This window comes from Stigmatopora nigra, chromosome 8 (genome assembly GCF_051989575.1).
Source record: "Stigmatopora nigra isolate UIUO_SnigA chromosome 8, RoL_Snig_1.1, whole genome shotgun sequence".
Classification (NCBI taxonomy): domain Eukaryota; kingdom Metazoa; phylum Chordata; class Actinopteri; order Syngnathiformes; family Syngnathidae; genus Stigmatopora; species Stigmatopora nigra.
The window spans coordinates 10242918-10260756 of record NC_135515.1 but is presented as its reverse complement, the minus strand read 5'-3'; the positions used below and the strand labels follow the sequence as shown (position 1 = coordinate 10260756).

Genomic DNA, 17839 nt, shown 5'->3' with positions numbered 1-17839 from the left:
TAATTATCATTTCTGTTTAAGAATATTCAAACAAATACTTCATGGAAGACCAATTATTCAGTTTGCTTGAGAGGTTATAATAGAGGAGCAGCTTGGTCAAATCTTTCTGTTTCAAAGAGTTTTTTCTTTGTGACAGCACCATTATGACATATTGCTTTTGACATCAGAAAGCTTGGTTGTCTGAAAAGCACTTTCATGCTTCATGCTCGTTCCTTTTTAAAATGTAATCTGGGATCAATTTATTAATAACATTGATGAGGAAATACTTAAGGAATTGTGCACGACAACTTACTGCATGGAGCAGCCATGAGTATCACAAAGAATTTGGGACAGCATGGCGATGAGTGGGAGTTTTCGGAAAAAGGTACAAAAGATTAAGGTCCACCCTTTTTTTCCATAACCTTCATAACCTACAAACATTTCTCCCAACAGTAGTTTTAAAAGGTCCTTCCCTGCAGGATCAAATTTGAATGAACACATTAAATTGGGCTCTGCCTAATGAGGTAGTGGTTCACTCGCCTGTCTTCGGTGCAGACAGGCGCGGGCTTGATTCCCACTTTTGGTGGTATGATTCTGAGTGTGAATGGTCGTGTGTCTCGCCCTGTGCCCCATGACTGACTAGCGACCACTCTAGGGTGTAGTCAGTGTTTCGCCCAAAGTCAGATGGGAACACATTTGAATGAACAAATGAGTAAAAGTAATAAGGCTTTCTCACATTAAAAATAGTCTCCATTTGTATGATTCTTTTTTTGTATCTAATTTTTCGGTAGTTTTAATAACGTCACCATGTTGCTCATTCTCCCAATGATTAGAAATGTGCCAACTAAAAAAAAAAAAGTAAACCACAACACCTTTTACCAAAGTTTGAGGTAAGAGGCAATTAAATATTTAGAGGCCAATTACACAATTTAAGGTCTACAGAGTTGTGTCAATTGGTTTTTGCGTAATATGTTTCTAGTTATGGAAATTATCACCATTAAACAGGACAAAGCTTACAGTTTTGAATTAAAATTGTTAGATATCCAGTTGCTAGGTCACCTGTGTGGAGTTTGCATGTTCACCCCGGGCCTGTGTGGGTATTTTTCGGTTACTCCGGTTTCCTACCACATTCCAAAAACATGCATGGTAGGCTGATTGGACACCCTAAATTGCCCCTAGGTATGAGTGTGAATGGCCAAAGTCAGATGGGATAGTCTCCAGCACCCTCGGCGACCTTTGTGAGGATGAAGTGGTTCAGAAAATGAATGAATACATTTAATGCAGTAAATCAAGCTGCAAGCAGTCACCACAATGTTTGTGCATCTCGCTCGCTGAAAAAAATAAAGGGATTACTCATTGGTAGTGCAAAATATAATTGACTTTCCACATACATTTGTTATAAGTTATAAGTAATAATCAATTGTATTTTATCTAGTGTTTTCTCCATGTCGCCAGAGATCAGGGAGTATGCGGAGGACATCGGCATTGATCCAGATAAAGAACCACTCCTTATGGTACTTGCCAAGGCAATGGTTATTGAACTACCTACAGGTTGGGTGCGGTAAGTCTTTGGAGCTCTGAAAAACTTCCATTTCAACAAAGCAAGCATGTCCTTTACTGGTTAAATCCTAATATACAGACAAAATTATTAAACAACCATGAAAAAAAATCAGGCTCACCATTGCATTTATTATATCCCAAGAATATACATAACAATATCCATTTTAGATCCTCCTGCAATTAATAGAGGAATAAATAAAAATGATAGTAACACACTACCACTAAAATCACTAACATGAGTTGCTATTCAAAAGGCTTTTAACATTCATTTATTGATATTCCTTAGCTCTTATCTTCATAAGGGTCACGGGGGGTGCTGGAGCCTATCCCAGTTAACCACTGAGGGCAGGCGGGGGACATCTTGAAGTGATTGCCGGCCTTCCTCCGTGGAGTTTGCATGTTAATACCCTGCCTGCCTATTTCAATTCCAATTTATTGTGTCCCCCGCCTACTGACCACAGCTACCTCAAATAGGCTCCAGCACCTCCGCGACCCTGAGGAAAAACTGTGCGGAAAGTGAATGCATGAATGTATAAAACCATTATTGCAACATTTCCATTTTTTTCCCCAATTCACTTATTATTGTGAGGCCTTGCGGGGGTGCTGGAGCCTATCCCAGCCTGTATAGTGTGTATTCGAAAAAGTAGTTGCGAGACTTGTGATAATTTTTTTCATAATATTGATATTATGATGACTTCAGTAAAGAACAAATAAAGTGTTTTGATACTTCATCAGCTGTTAACATACAGGCTTAACTTTTTGATTCTAACCTTTTTGTTACTTGCAGAAAATATGAAGGGGGGAAAACTTTCTATTACAACTCCCAATTAGACACACACACTTTGGAACATCCCTGCAAAGCGAAGCACTCTCAGTTGGTGGTTAAAGAGCGTGAGCACGTCCAGCATGCTGCAGTTGATGTGAAGAACCAGAAAAAGTTGAAAGAGAAACAGGAGGAAGAGAAAAGGACGAAGGAAACGCTCGTAACACAAGTGAGTTTATTGAGCTTATTGAACTTTTGAATTGTCAGATATATAAATGCACTGGGAGCAACAACTACTGTTTTTGCCCTCAATTGCTTCAATCTATAAAAATAATGCTTGCAGATGATTGAGTGTTTGGGTATCTCTTAGGAACTAAGAGAGTGTGAAACAGATCCATTAGAAGATCTTCCAAAGGTCATTTCTGGAGACCACTGTAGTTATTTGCCACAGCAACAGGTGGGTTAATTGTAGACAGAATTACATGCCTACTCGACATTGTGCTTTATCTACTGAATGCAAGTTCAGATTGGATCTTTTGGTCTTTAACCTCAACTCATTTTCATGTATTTAACCACATTTTTTTTAGGTTGCTATTGTTTTCTTTGTTGTCTAAAAATGTTTGCTCCTCTGTTGTGTTTTAAAGCTTTCTGGAGAAGTCCTCAGTCCTGATCTTCTTGTGGGATATTTTGATGAAGAGGACCGTAGATTGTTCGACAATAAGAAGATTGAAGCAGCTAAAATGTTAGTCTTTTTTTTCTTTTCCATCCAAATGTGTTGCTATCATGTGGTTTCTAAATCCCATCTTCCAGATAAGTGGCTTAAACCATTTGAAATGTACAAATATATAAACGTTCTGTTATGATTTTAGTCACTTGGAGAAAGCAGCAGCTATAAATGGCCTTCAAATACTCGAGGAACAGCCTGATGAAGAATTGGAGTTCTCTGAATATGGTACAGAATATATTATTCCACATTCCATAGATTCAAACCAAGAAAGACAAGAACTTTACTTTGTATTGCTGTCTCTTGGATACGGTATGGATACATTTGGCATGTTCTATCCAATTGGCCTCAAGATCACAAAAATATTTACGTTACGCTGGATAAACACTTTAAATTACGCCTACTCGGTAAGAGTGAGAGCAGGGATGGTTGCCTGCGATTGGCTGGCCACCGATTCAGGGTGTCCCCTCCTGGTGCCTATAGCTGGGTTGCGCCCCAGCACCCCTGTGACCATTGTGGGGATAAGCGGTTTGAAAATTGAGTGTTTTAATGGGTAAACTTGCATGTCCATTTTATTTTAGAAACATTTAAATGTTTATAACCCGTTTTTTTTGTTCTTGAGTTATTTCAACAAGATAATGATGCAAAAATACAGAATTCAATTGAAAAAAAATACCCATAGATAGAGGTATATAACTAACTGTGAAGGATATATTCGAGAAATCCTGGTAGGCTGTTTTTTTTTTTTTACTCAAGAGTCATATTGGAGGAATTGAAATGTTCTGTTTTTCCCTCACCTCATCAGGAATTAGGGAATATGCAAAGGACATGGGTATTGATCCAGAGAAAGAGCCTGAGCTCATGTGGATTGCCAAGGAGTCCTTGTGTGCCCGCCTTCCAACACATTGGGTTCCTTGGTGAGTAGTCATGAATTAAGTAAAACAACACATTCATTCATTCACCTTCTAAACCTCACACACTTTGCGGGGAAGCTGGAGCCTATCCCAACCAATTATGAGCACCAGGCGGGGCACACCCTGAATTAGTGGCCACCCAATCGCAGGGCACAAGGACACAGACAACCATTCGCACTCACACTCATACCTTAGGTCAGTTTAGAGCACCGGTCTTAAAACGGTCCACATAGGGACATAAGTGCAGGTTTTCATTAAAACTAAACCAGCGAACACCTTTTGTAAGTGTAATCATTTGATTGCAGCCAGATGCTACTTATCATTGGTTAAACTGTCGACACTGGATCAGTTAAAACACATTTGTGGAATAGGTTTGAGACCTCTGGTTTAGAGTGTTCAACTAGCCCTCCATGAATGTTTTTGTGATGTGGGAGGAAACCAGAGTACCTGGAGAAAACCCATGCAAGCCCCGGGAGAGCATTCAAACTCCACAAAGTGAGGAACCACCTCACATTGAACCTTCAACCCCAGAACAGTGAGGCCGCTAAAACTACAGACACCTCTCAAAATGTGAAGTACCCCTAACACCCAATACCGACTATTGTGTCATTGTTTATATTCAAACTACACAAGGGACCAAAGATGGAAATTAGAACTCAACTACAATCATACAAAGTTACATATATGTTCATTAACATATATAAAAATATGTTCATAAATTTCTGCTGCCCCTTATTAAATAAATCAAACTCAAACCTACAGTAATGATTGATTGCAGCTGATAATAATTGATTATCCAAATTTGTCCATGCAATATAAGACACAAGCCTAAAAAATACACAAACTACTCTGCAAGAAAACTGCAGTTTTTTTAGTAGTTCAGGACGGCACAGGTTTTCAATTAGATGTAGGTCTGAGTTAATCCATTACAAATCATGTGAAGCCATTATTTTGCTACTATACTATTAGGTTATGTAAAAAAAACTGTCATCACTGGAGTTATATCTATTTGACTGTAACTTTTTTTATGGGTTCCTCACAGCAAAGATGGAACTGGTCATGTTTTCTATTACGACATTAATTCAGCTACTACCTCCTGGGAACATCCATGTGATGTGCAGTACCGCATGAAGGTGGCTCAAGAACGAGAGCGCCTACAGCAAGCTTTGGAGGCAGACGTCAAAGCGAACATGGACAACAGTGTACGTAGGAACTTTTTCATTTTTTTCTATGTCTAACTTAGTACTTGAATAGTTTTTTTACCTATAATTTTTAAAAATGTTTGCGTTATGAACTTGTATCCGCTGTTAAAGTGTGTTTTGGTTAAAAGGGAACTTTATAAGACAATTTAAATCTACTGTATGTTTGCAAATAAGGATAAGACAATTTAATAGTTCTATATTTTTGCAAATAAGGATTTGAGAGCCACTGATGGTGATTCAACAGAAGAGGTTCTCCAAGAAAAGACTGGGAAGACGCAGACCCATTCTGAGGATCACAGCTTTGAAACACCACAGCAACAGGTAGAAGCTCTGTTTGCTGCTTTACAAACTAAATTTAAATACATCTAGTCATACCTCTTTCCATTACAATTATTTTCTATAATTACAAATCTTAGTATATTTGTATGCGATTGTTATGCAGTAGTCATGTTTTTTTTTACACAATACTGTTGTTCTACAGCCTTTAATTTGTCTTTGTTTTGTTCTGTATCAAAGCCACACATGGAGTCCATTATATCTGACAATTGTGCTTCTCACGACAATCAACTGGAGAATGATGGCAAAGAAAAATTTGACAGTGAATCTACAAAGAGGTTTGCTGATCTACCTCTATTAATGGGTAACTGTATCATAATTGGATTTATTATCCTTTTTACACTGCCAAATTACATTTAAGTCATTTATACTTTCATGTTTAAACCAAATATAACCTTTCTTTTACCAGCAATGTCGTGTCTGCAGCAAGCGTATGCCCTGGAGAGCCAAGGGATGAAAAACTTAATTTTTCTGAAGAAGGTTTGTACTTAATTGTTCAACATCACTAGTATAATTGAATGTTACTGTTAGTACCGTATTTTCACGACTATAAGGCGCATTTAAAAGTTAACTTTTCTCCAAAAAAGACAGGGCACCTTATAATCCAGTGTGCTTTATATATGGAAAAAAATTAAAATGTGTCATTCATTGAGGGTGCGCCATATAATGTGGTGTGCCTTATAAATGCAGTGCGCCTTATAATGCGGTGCGCCTTATAGTCGTGAAAATACGGTAATTAGTTGACAATAATGATGGATTTTTCAGTCCATTACATTAGACTAGAAGCATTCAGTGTTTTTATATAGTATATCACATCGGTACTTCTAATAGAATGTTTCATTTAACTGGAAAGGAAATTGGTAACAGACATCATTGCTAAAAAATTCTATATTTGTTATAATTTACTTTTGCTTTTCAGAGATTAAACAGTACGCACGGGAAATAGGCATAGATCCAGAGAATGAGCCTGAGCTTATGTGGCTTGCAAAGCAGGCCATAATGGCAAACTTGCCTCCAGGATGGTTAGAGAGGTAGGTTAATTGTTGGCATTTAGGCCTCCATTTAAAAATCATTGAAGTGAAGGCACTCACAAACATTTAATGGTTGTTTACTAACAAAAAGCAAAAATGCCATTCATGTATATCCTCTTTTCTGACTTGATCTCGCCAGAGAGGATGAGAGTGGAAATATTTATTATCACAACTGCCAATTAGATACATGCATTTGGGAGCATCCCTCAAAACTGCATTATGCTAAGATGGTCATTAAGGAGCGTCGGCGTATTCGACGTAAGTCTGTTGATGGGACTTCTACAGTGAAGAAAAGTAAGAAAAAAGTCAAAGAAAAACAGGAAGAAAAGGAGAGGAGGAAACGAACAAAGGTAGGACTCATGTTTTAATATTTGTGTACATTTGAATATTAACGAACTTAGAATTCTCACCAAATTCAGTATAAAAGTAAAAACTCATTCCAGAAAATGGCAGTTTTCCCTATATTAACCCTAACCCTAACTCTTAATTCAAAATATGAAAACATTGCATATTTGCTTACATTTAATTCAGAAGGCTTCAAAATATTCTCAATTAATCCCTAAACTGCGACTCCCCCTTCTTTGTTATTGGCTAATTTGAAAGGTGAAAACATTACTAAATCCTTCCAACAACCTAATAAATGATTATTAATGTTGATGATTCAGCTGCTTAGAATGAATACAATCTCACTGCTGTTGTATCACTTCCCTGGGATGGGTGTGTGGAATATTTATTTCCTGCCTTTTTTTAATGACTTGAATTTTTTATTCTTTTTTTTCAAAATACACCTCGTAACTGATTGACTTGATCTCTGCAGAAAAAGAGTTCACGCAGTTTTCATTCAGATTCAGCAGAAGAGGTTAGCAACCCCATGACTGAATTACAGCAGCAACAGGTACTTGCTCTAAGTTTAATATCCATAATCTTGTTGCTCTCCTTGTGAGAGTATATTTGCATTTGGTTTAATCCGAAATCAATTTATATGCAATTAAGCAATCATTATTTTGTTTTTTTCTCCAAAAGCTGTTTGGGGAGCTGTCGGACAATCAGATTTCAGCAGCAGATTTTGAAAAAGAAGGGCAACAAGAGGCAAAATGTGAAAAGGCTGTTTTTGGCATGAGGTCTGTTAAAGTGTCAAGATTTGTGGTCATATATTTATATTACTGTACTGAATGGCTTATTTTTTTGTTTGTCTGTTTGCTCCCGTTGACATGAAGTTTGTCATTTATCCTACTGGATATTAATTGACAGTCTTCCTTTTGTTCTGGTAAAATAGGCATGCTAATAAGTAACCTGCTCTGAATTCTGACCAATGTAATTGTCCTCAAATTTCGACAGGTTGGTGGAAGAAAATCCAATCCTTCCAACCAGACCAGAAGAGGAAGCTGGAGAAAAGGAGCAGTTCAGGAGTGAAAATGACCAAGGTGACCAGAGACCAAGAAATGGAGAGAGAGAGAAGAAGAAAGAGGTTGGCTTGGATAAGAACGATGACACAGAAGCCGTACTAAGGAAGGAGGATACCAAAATGCATGTTTTCCAAATGGAGATGAAGAGGGGGGAAGAGGGGGAAAAGTGGCAGTTGAAATGTGAGACAGAGAAAATGTATCCCCCTCAGAAAGACTCCTGGAAAGAAGTGTTTACGTGTTTGACTGGGGAATCGGAGACAATAAGACATTTCCACGAGAAACACCATAAAGGAGAAGAGGAAGAAGATATGAAGCTGTTGAAGAAGGAGAGTCTATTAAGGTTGCATTGCTACCAAGAGCAGCTGAAGAGGGAGGAACAGGAGGAGATGGAAAGACTGCGGCTGGAGAAAGAGATGAGACAACGTTACCATGAAGAACAAATGAGAGCCGAGGAGTTGGAGGCAGAACGCTTAATGAGGGAAAAAATAACCAGAACACAGCTCTATGAGTTGCAGTTGAAGAGGGAGGAAGAGGATGAGAAGGAACGCTTGAGGAGGGAGATGGAATTGAGGACAGCTCGTCATAGACAGGAATTGAGTGTGGAAGAAGAGAAAGAAGTTCAAAAGTTGAAAAAGGAAAGGGAGGACAGGACACATCAGTGGCATGAGGAGCTAACGAAACAGGAGATAGAGGCAGAAAAGCAAATGCAAAGATTGAAAGAGGAGAAAGAGCTCAAAAAACGCATTGTCCTGGAGGCACTGAAGCAAGAGGAAGAGGAGGAAATTGAACAGTTGAAAAAAGAAAAGGAAAGAAAAATGCAGCTCCTGAAAAGAGAAGAAGCGAGAGAAGTGGACAGTTTCAAGAGAGAGAAAGAGATGAGGACAAGCCTACGTTTGGAGGAAAATAAAAATGAGGAGGAAGAGGCAGTAGATAAGTTCAAACAGGACATGGAGACCAGAATGCATCTCTTTCAGAAAAAGATGATACAAGAGGAAGAGGAAGAGATAGAACGATTGAAGAAAGAGAAGTCAAGGAAAATACATTATCACCAGGAGCAGTTGAAGAAAGAGGAAGAGGAACAACTGGATGAATTGAAGGCAGAGAAAGAAATTAGAATGAGCCAGTATGGGAAAACGCAGAGGAGCGATATGGAGGATAGCCTTGGGATGTTGGAGAGGGAAGAGACCAGTTCAAAATTGGAGGATGGGGAAAGAACTCTTTCTATAGAGGAACTGGTGGGAGTAGAAGAAATGCTGATGGGCAAGGAAAGGAGAATGACTCTCCAATCAGAGGGGATGAGAGCAAATGAGGATGAAGAGATAGAGAGATTGGAAGATGAGGAGTCTAGAATTTTTCTCTGCTTTGAGGAAGAGGATAACAGCATGAAGACAGAGGACACCATATCTCTGGGTGGCCAAAATGAGTTGGGAAGAGATGAGGCAGCGGGAGTTGAGGAACGAGGAGGAGAGGACTCGAGAACCAGGATGGAAATGTGGCACTGCAAGGAAAAGATGGTAAGAGAACAAGAGGATCAGGAAAGGAAAATGATGGAATCCAAAATGTGCTCCGTTTTGGAAGAACTGATGAAAGAGGAGAATGATGAGTTGAACCGGTTGAAGACCAAAACACAATTGAGAATTAATCAACTGCAAGAGAAGTTGAGGACACAAGAAGACGAGGCCATGGAACGCTTCAAGAATGATCTGGAAACACGGCTGCGTGACCATCGGGAAAGGATGACAAAAGAGGAAGGGGAAGAGATAAAACAGATGATTACTGAAAAGAAGATTAAAATCGAACTTTACCAGGAGAAGTTAAGAAAGGAGGAAGATGAAGAGGCAGCGCAGATGAAGACAGAAAAAGAGGCTAGAATTCGACACTGTAGGGAGGAGTTGACAAAAATGATGGAAACTAGAATGTGCCAATTCTTGGATGAATTGAAAAAAGAAGAGGAAGAGGAAGCCAAGCGGTTGAAGACTGAAACTCAAATGAGAATTCATCTACTGCAAGAGAAACTGACTACACAGGAAGAAGAGGCGGTAGAACGCTTTAAGAATGACATGGATGCGCGAATATGTGACCTGCGGGAGAGGTTTACCAAAGAGGAAGCGGAACAGCTTGAACAGATGAGTACCCAAAACAAGGTCAAAATGGAACTACACCAGGCGAAGTTAAAAAAGGTGGAAGAGGAAGAGGAAGAGGCGGCACAGATGAAGATAGAAAAAGAGGCTAGGATTCGTCGCTGTAAGGAGGAGTTGTCCAAGGCTGAAGATAAAGCATTGGAAGAGTTGAAGAGAAAGGAGACCAGATTTCAGTTCGAGTTGGAAACAAACTTGCGCCTTTGCGAAGAGAGCCTGAAGAAGAAAGAAGAAGATGAGGTAACCAGGCTGAACACGGAGACGGAAAAGAAGCTACGCCTTCGTCGGGAGAAGCTGAAAAGAGAGGAGGCGGCGGAGGTGAGCCAGTTGAAGACGGCTAAGGAGGAGAGAGTCAATCTACGTAGGGATGAGTTGAAGGTAGAGGAAGAGGAGACCATGAAACAGTTGGTGGAAGAAAAGGAATTCAAAACGCATCTCAAACGGGAGGAGCTGAGTCGAGTTCAAGAAGAGGAGATTGAACGTTTCCAAAAAGATCAAGAAATGAGAATCCGTCGTTGCCGCGAAGAGATGCGCAAGGAGGAAGACCACGAGGTGGAGAAGTTGAAGGAGGAGGAGAAGAGAATGAAGAAAGATTTTGAGATGAGATTGTGTCTTCGTCAGCAGGAGATAAGGTCCGAGGAAGAGGATGTCTTGCAGCGTTTGAAGAGCGCAAAGGAAAGGAGAGTGAGTCTGTGTATGAAAGAGCTGAAAAAAGAGGAAGAGGAGGAGAAAGAGCGTTTGAGGAATGACTTTGGGGTAAGAATTCGGCGTCAGCGGCAGGAAACCATGAGGGAGGAAGAAGTGGAGGTGGAGCAATTTAAGGCAGCGAAAGAGGGAAGGGTGAAAGACTACTCGGAGAAACTGCGCAATGAGGAAGATAAGGAGATGGAGGGTTTGAAGAGGGAAAAAGAAATGAGGATGCGCGTCTGTCAAGAGAAATTGAGAAGAGAGGAGGAAGTTGCGGTCAAGCGTCTGGAGACGGAAACAAATTGTAGAATACAGCTCTGCATTCAAGAGGTGAGGAGAAAAGAAGCAGAGGCCGTGGAGCAGATGAATAAGGAGGAGATGCGATTAAAGACAGAGAAGGACAAGAGAATGTGGCTTTTCCAGAAGGAGCTTAGAAAAGAGGAGGAAGAGGAGACTGATAATTTCAAGAGGCAAAAGGAGAACAGAATCCGGATTTATCAGGAAGAAATGAAGAAAGGAGAAGAGGTGGCTGTGGGACGTAGAGATGAGGGCGCTAGAGTGCATCTCTGCCAGGAGGAGGGCAATGAGGAACATATTTTGAGAGAGAAGGAGGACAGAATGTCTCAACAGAGGGATGAGTTGAAGTGTGAGGATGATGAGGTCTGGTTGAAAAGGAAGAGAGTGAAGAATATGCGAGTGCAACAGGAAAAACTGAGGAGGGAGTGCGAAGAAAATGAGGAGGCGTTGAAGAACGAGGACGAGGCCAGATTGTACCTTCAACAGGAAACAGGGAAGGAATCCAGAACTTACACAGTACTACAGAAGGAAGATGTCAAAGAGTTCCAGGAAACTGACCCAACAGACATAGAAAATCAGTCCATTGAAGAGGAGGAGCGATTGAGGGAGGAAAAGTTAATGCAGTTTTGCAAAGATGAGTTGATGCGAAAAGATGACGGAAACACTGATATTTTTAAGAAAGAGACCAAAGCACAACTGCTTCAGGAGACGCCCAAAAGAGAGGACTTGACGGAGCAACTTCAGAGAGAGAGTGGAGATAAAAGTGGTCTTTTTCAGGAGAGCCAACAGTCGGAAGAAGATGGATTGGAAAGTGAGAGGACTTATATCCAGCAGGAGAAGAGGTTTTTAGAGGAGGGAGAAAGTGTATCTTTGGTGGAGAATGCATTGCTACATCAGGGGGACCAGAGGGAGGACAGGACCAAGGAGATTTTGAAACCAGAGAACCAGGAGCCCTCACATCTTGGTCAGGACAAATGGGTAACAAAGGAAAAGGAAGATGGCGAGGAAGTGAAGAGGGACCGAGATAAGAGAATTCACCTTCAACTGGAGGAAATGAAGAGAGAAGAAGAAGAGGAGATGGAAGGACTGAAGAAGGAAAAAGAGCAAAGAACACATCATCGGCAGGAGGAACTGAGCAGGCAAGAAAACGAGGAGGTTCAGCAGATGAAGAAAGAAAAGGAAATGAGGATTCTTAAACGTCAGGAGGAGCTGAGAGGTGAGGAAGAAGAGAAGACGCAACTTTTAAAACAGGGGAAGGAGCGAAGAACACGTCTGTGCCAGGAACAATTGAAAAGAGAGGAGGAGGACGAGGTGGCACGATTGAGGTTGGAAAAGGAGAAGAGGACACGTCTTCTCCGTGAAAAGTTGTTGCGAGAAGAGGAGGAGGAGAAGTTGAATAGGGAGAAGGAGAGGAGGTTACGTCTGCGGCAGATTGAGTTGAAAAGGGAAGAAGAGAAGGAGAGGCTGAAGAAGGAGAAGGAGAAGCGTATGCGTCTTCGCCAGGAAGAGGTGAGCAAGAAGGAGGAGGAGGAAGAGGCGGAGAGATTGAAAAGGGAAAAGGAGCAGAGGATGCTTTCACACCAGGAGCATTTGAAGAGAGATGAAGAAAGAGAAGCCGAAAGGTTGAAAACGGAAAAGGATAAAAGGATGCGTCTTCTCCTGGAGGATCTCAAGAGAGAGGAGGAGGAAGAGCGTTTACAAAAGGAGAAGCAAAAGAGGATGAGGCTCTCTCTGGAGGAATTTAGGAGAGAGGAAGAGGAGGAAATGGCCAGGTTAAAGAGGGAAAAAGAGAAACGAATGCGTCTGTGTCAGGAGAGGTTAAGACGAGAGGAGGAGGAGGAGCTAGAGAAGTTGAAAAAGAAGAAGGAAAAGCGAATGCATCTTCGCCAGGAGGAGCTCAGGAGAAAAGAGGAGGAAGAGTTGGAGCAGTTGAGGAATAAAAATTCAGAGCTCTTTCAATTAGACCTCCGCAGTGAGCAACAACATCCGGATATGTTTGCTAATAAGAAAGAAAAGGAAATGCACCTTCAAAATGTTGATGTTAGGGGAGAAGAGAAAGAGAAGACTATGAAGAGTGATTACAAGGACATACTGAAACTTAAGTAGGTTTTATATAGTATTTATGTTGTAATGGAAAGGCATACATTTTTGGGGGAGTTCCTCCTCATCCCTCATTATCAATAGGGCTGATATTTAGGGACATTTGGACATTACCAGCGTCCACCCATATTCCGAAAATATGAATTGTAGGCAAATTGGACACTCTAAATTGCCCCTAGGTGTGTAATCGGCCCCGCCTCTAGCCCGAAGTCAGCTGGGATAGGCTCCAGCACCCCCTACGACCCTTGTGAGGATAAAATGTTGAGAAAATGAATGAATGAATAGTGTCTGCTATTATTTTAAAGTCACTTACTGTTGCATTTTGTAGCACTTTTAAGGTAGGTAAGCAAATTCTACTTTAGGGCCTAAAGTTTATTAGGTAATGTAGAATATATTGAGCCCAGAAATACATTTTGATGTTGAGGTTATCAGAAATCTGAATTAATTTAACCATCTGATTAAATACCAAATCTGATATCCTCTTGAGGTTTTTGCGGCAGTGTCTCCTGACTAAGAAGAAGGAAAAGGAAGCCTTATTGACTCCTAGTCAGAATGAGGAGTTGACAGAATCTGTCCTGAAGGAGAGTGAAGAGGAGCCAATTACAATTGGGTCAGAAAAACTCTTATCTAACAATTTTATCATACATTTGCAAAAAAATGCAATGTGTGTGTTTGTATGTACAGGCCAGAACATGAAGCCATGTTGCAGTCACTTTGCGGTCCAGTGGAAGAAAGGTTAGTCCCACAAAAGAACCAGATTTCCTAAAGCAGGGGTGTCAAACTCGGGTTGGTTCGCGGGCCGCGTTAATGTCAACTTGATTTCATGTGGGCTAGACCATTTTATATATAATATTTAGATTTTTTTTAATGAATGGATTTAAAGAACTAGATTAAAAGAACTGGATTAAAAGACCTGAATATTCAGTTTTTTATTGATCTAAAATACTTTTTATTTAAGCTTTTTTTAATGTTTTTAAATTTTACAAAATGATTTTTCAACCAAAAACACAGAAAAAATTATTAAACATTACAATTATTGATTTAAAAGGGGGAAAATCAAGAAATTTAATATACATCTATACTCTTCATTTTAAGTTGGTCCTAAAACAGAACCTCGGCACTCATGATTTACTTTCCCGGGCCACACAAAATGATGTGGTGGGCCAAATTTGGCCCCCGGGCCGCCACTTTGACACACGTGCTTTATATTAAGTATAAATGTATTTACAACAGCAACAGTAGCAAAACAAATATTGTAATGTAGGGGGTGGATATTGCTCAATGAAATTCTTTAACAAATGATAAATGTAAAAGTTAGTGTTAGTGTTGCTTGCTTTTATAAAGCTTTTTAAAGATTAAAAATAGGTAGCACCCGTTGATAAATCAGAAATGAGGTTTGTCTTGAAAAAAAAACTGAAAACAGTAGTAGTAGTTTAAATACTGAGCGTTTATATTTTGCATTTCGCATGTCTAATGACGTTTTTTCTTGTAGGCCTCAAAATGCAGAGATTTCTGGTGAACCCACACCAAAGAGGCAGTACTTTGAACATCTCGAGACAGAATCTGAAGGCGAGTTGAAAGAAGAGAACAGCATAAATGAGGACTGCAGCATCAAAAATGTCAATTTCTTCAAACCAGAGGTAAACTAAAGCTACCCTTGTGATTATAAGCCATATGCAAGATAAATGAAAATCATTTTGGTAATCCTATTTGACCTAAAAAGCAAAAATAAAAAGTTAATCACGTCATTCATGGAAGACAGCCCCACTGACTAAGTGTATAGTTCTGGTAAACATTTGTCACATTAGATCATTCTTTGCCTGCAGCTCGGAGACGTGAATATTCCCGATTTGACTGAGACAGTCTTCAGTGAGAATTCTGATCTGATGGAACCGGTAGTACAAATCAACAATTATTAATGTGTAAACAATAACTTTATTCTAATTCACCTTTTTTTGTTCTCATTTCATTTTTAGGCCATCCCGACCACTTGGGAAAAGTAGCAAAATCTGATCTTCTGTCCTTGGGTGCCAACGATTGCAATATATTTCTGTTTAAATTCTGTTTTTTTTTTACTACTTATCAACCATGTTGATTATTGCTGGCTGTAGTAAAATGTTATACATATGAGGAATGTCACCTTTTATGGAATAAGATGACTGTTTTGTGAAATCAGTCTTCTGTCTGATCTTAACAGACTGAAAAATCCACGTATAGGTCCGGTTAGAACATACAAACTCCCAACTGGAAGGTCCGGACATGGGATCAAACCTTCGATATTAAAACTGCGGGTTTGCCATGCCAACCACTCAGAAAATAACAACCACAGATATATTTTTAGTTGTTTTTAGAGTCCACATATAAAAGGGGCTTTTATTTAGTGTTGTTCAGTACAATTTTGCAAAGTAACATTTTTAAACCATGGTTAACTAGCGTGGATTTGTCTAAATTTACGACATTACAGAGCATCTATGTTCACACACACTAATGCCCTTGTATTATTTGTGAAATTGAATCATAGCTGCCAAACCACTTCTAATCTGGAATTTAATTCACCATGAAATTGTTTTGGGTAAATAAAGTATGCGACAGCCTCTAGGACAAGGGTAGGGAACCTATGGCTCGGGAGCCATATGTGGCTCTTTTGATGGGTGTATATGGCTCTCCGCTAACCTGTGTGGTAAAATATGGGTTTCGCTGGGGAGAGATCTAAGTCCCGAACGCACCAATGGGAGTGTCACGCTGGAACTGTGAGGACGACATGATCTCTAGCGCTTTTTTAATTATAAATTTTCCTCATTAGACTCTTCTGCATGCCTACTCTCATTGATTCAGACACATTTTTATTTTCAAGGTGGTTAAATGATTATTAAATGCACACATTTTCATGTATTTTTACTTCTAAATTCTTAGTATGACTCTCGAGGAATAATACTTGAAAATATTAATTGTTTATGGCTCTCTTCGTCAAAAAAAGGTTCCCGACCCCTGCTCTAGGAAAACAAAAACAAGGGTCGAGATCAAGCATATACATATTATAAACAAACAGTCATACATTTCAGTGTGTGCAATCAAATAGATCGATCAACTTGTACACTAGTTGATTGTCCATGAAACAAATACATAAATATTAAGACCATCTCTGTCCTAACCACTCTTTCACTGTGCCATGTTTAAATATTTCAAAGATTTATTTAGCAGATCGGTCAGTAGAATGAAAGGTTGTAAATATAAAACGCAAGTGGGTTCTCTTGCACTAAATACCACATTAAAATGCTCTAAAATACACTTTTAAAGTTTGATCATTAAAATACTTTGGTATAATTTGATTTAAAGACAAAAGAAGCTAAATTTTATATTTTTTATTAGTTTTATTGTCACCCACTGCTATCCGTTGTGCTGTTATTGCCAAATTTCAGTTGTAGTAATAGTTAAATGGCTAAAAACAATACTGTATATTTCTGCTGTATTCAGCTCTTCTAATCATATCGTGATTATGCTCAAAGGATTACCGAGCAGTATTTCAACTGTTAGACCTCAGTCACAGGTGATAAGAACCAGGTATCTCAAGTCAAAAGGACAAATAGAGAGTCAAATAGAGTATCAAATAGAGTGTGAAGAACAGGTCACATTTTATGGCATAACGATTTCACATTTTAATGAAATTATACAGCATCATCCTAAAAGGGGACACAAAGTAACCACAGAATAATCGATTCTAAATTCTATCAAGCAGAAAACCCTGTTCAAAGAATAATTATAAAGACTCGGGGCCACACAACAGATGAGTCGTTAATTTTGCTGCTTTTAAATGGCACACATTTTTTTTGTTTACAGTAGGCCTACTCAGTTTATGAGTTTGAAAAGTGAGCCTCATTGGAATGAGGTATGGAAAATGGATATAAGGCCTTTTTGTAGTAAAGTAATTACTTTCTTTTTTAGAAAATGCATGGCATAAATGAGCAAACTCTTATCTCACACGTGCATGAATACTTTATGAGGCTTGTTAATAGAAAAATTACATAGGAGGCAACTTTGAGAGAAACAACAAAGACAATCAATTCAATCAATAGAAAGAAGGCTTTTGACATTTCTATTCGGTTGAATTGAAAGGTGTGAAATGTAAATTTGTATATTTTATTTAGTTATTGCATTTGTCATGTCCATGTTTTATTTCTTGTGTCGGATGACTTTTTATGATAACAACTTTGCCCTTGCCCCAAGCTGGATGCACAAATTAATCTGTTTCACATTCCCTTAAATATAGCAATGTATGATGACTTGGCAATTTCAGAAAGGCTCAATTGTCATTCAGGAATGTTAACTGCAGAAAGATGGCAAAATGAGAAGATAAAGTCTGTGACATGCATCTCAACAGGTATTCTTCAAATTCCTGTAAATATTCTGTTGGGTTGAGGTTGTCCCTTCTATTGTAGTTTAGTGTACTTTTGGATAATATATTTCATATTGGAATTCCTGCTGTGTGAAACAATCATTCCCTCTCTTTAGAAAAAAGCAAAATGGTAAATTGCATTTGTGGCGGAATTCAAAACAATTTCATGCCTTGTTAGTAAGTGAGGAAAAGAAACCAACTATGTTTATGGATGAGAGAATATTGTACATTCATATAGTTTATTCACCTTTGTGCTAGAAAAAAAGGCATAAAATCACCAGTCAACTCTTGTAATATATTATACAAAAC

At 39.1% G+C, this 17839-nt stretch overlaps 1 protein-coding gene across 4 annotated transcripts; it reads left to right on the top strand.

Moving 5' to 3' along the window:
* Positions 1-210: 210 nt before the first annotated feature.
* LOC144200097 (uncharacterized) lies at positions 211-17610 on the top strand. 4 transcript variants are annotated; one of them, XM_077721995.1, is made up of 21 exons: positions 211-364; positions 1435-1540; positions 2327-2531; positions 2673-2759; positions 2947-3044; positions 3172-3254; positions 3832-3943; positions 4983-5142; positions 5356-5463; positions 5659-5756; positions 5888-5958; positions 6398-6509; positions 6649-6859; positions 7327-7404; positions 7533-7630; positions 7848-13139; positions 13625-13747; positions 13822-13872; positions 14630-14777; positions 14964-15032; positions 15114-17610. In XM_077721995.1, the coding sequence occupies exons 1-21, from the start codon at positions 307-309 to the stop codon at positions 15138-15140; spliced, it is 7395 nt and encodes a 2464-aa protein (XP_077578121.1). In that variant the 5' UTR covers positions 211-306; the 3' UTR covers positions 15141-17610. The 4 variants fall into 4 exon arrangements, with proteins under 4 accessions (XP_077578121.1, XP_077578123.1, XP_077578122.1 ...); XM_077721996.1 differs by having other exon boundaries at positions 228-364; positions 1415-1540; XM_077721997.1 differs by lacking the exon at positions 2673-2759.
* The last annotated feature ends 229 nt before the right edge of the window (positions 17611-17839 follow it).

Bases quoted from the DNA above. Each gene is read 5' to 3' on its own strand.
- LOC144200097 (XM_077721995.1), top strand. From the start codon at position 307: ATGAGTATCACAAAGAATTTGGGACAGCATGGCGATGAGTGGGAGTTT. The intron at 365-1,434 runs GTACAAAAGATT...CCATGTCGCCAG, and splicing joins GTGGGAGTTTTCGGAAAAAG to AGATCAGGGAGTATGCGGAG. The intron at 5,959-6,397 runs GTTTGTACTTAA...TTTGCTTTTCAG, and splicing joins ACTTAATTTTTCTGAAGAAG to AGATTAAACAGTACGCACGG.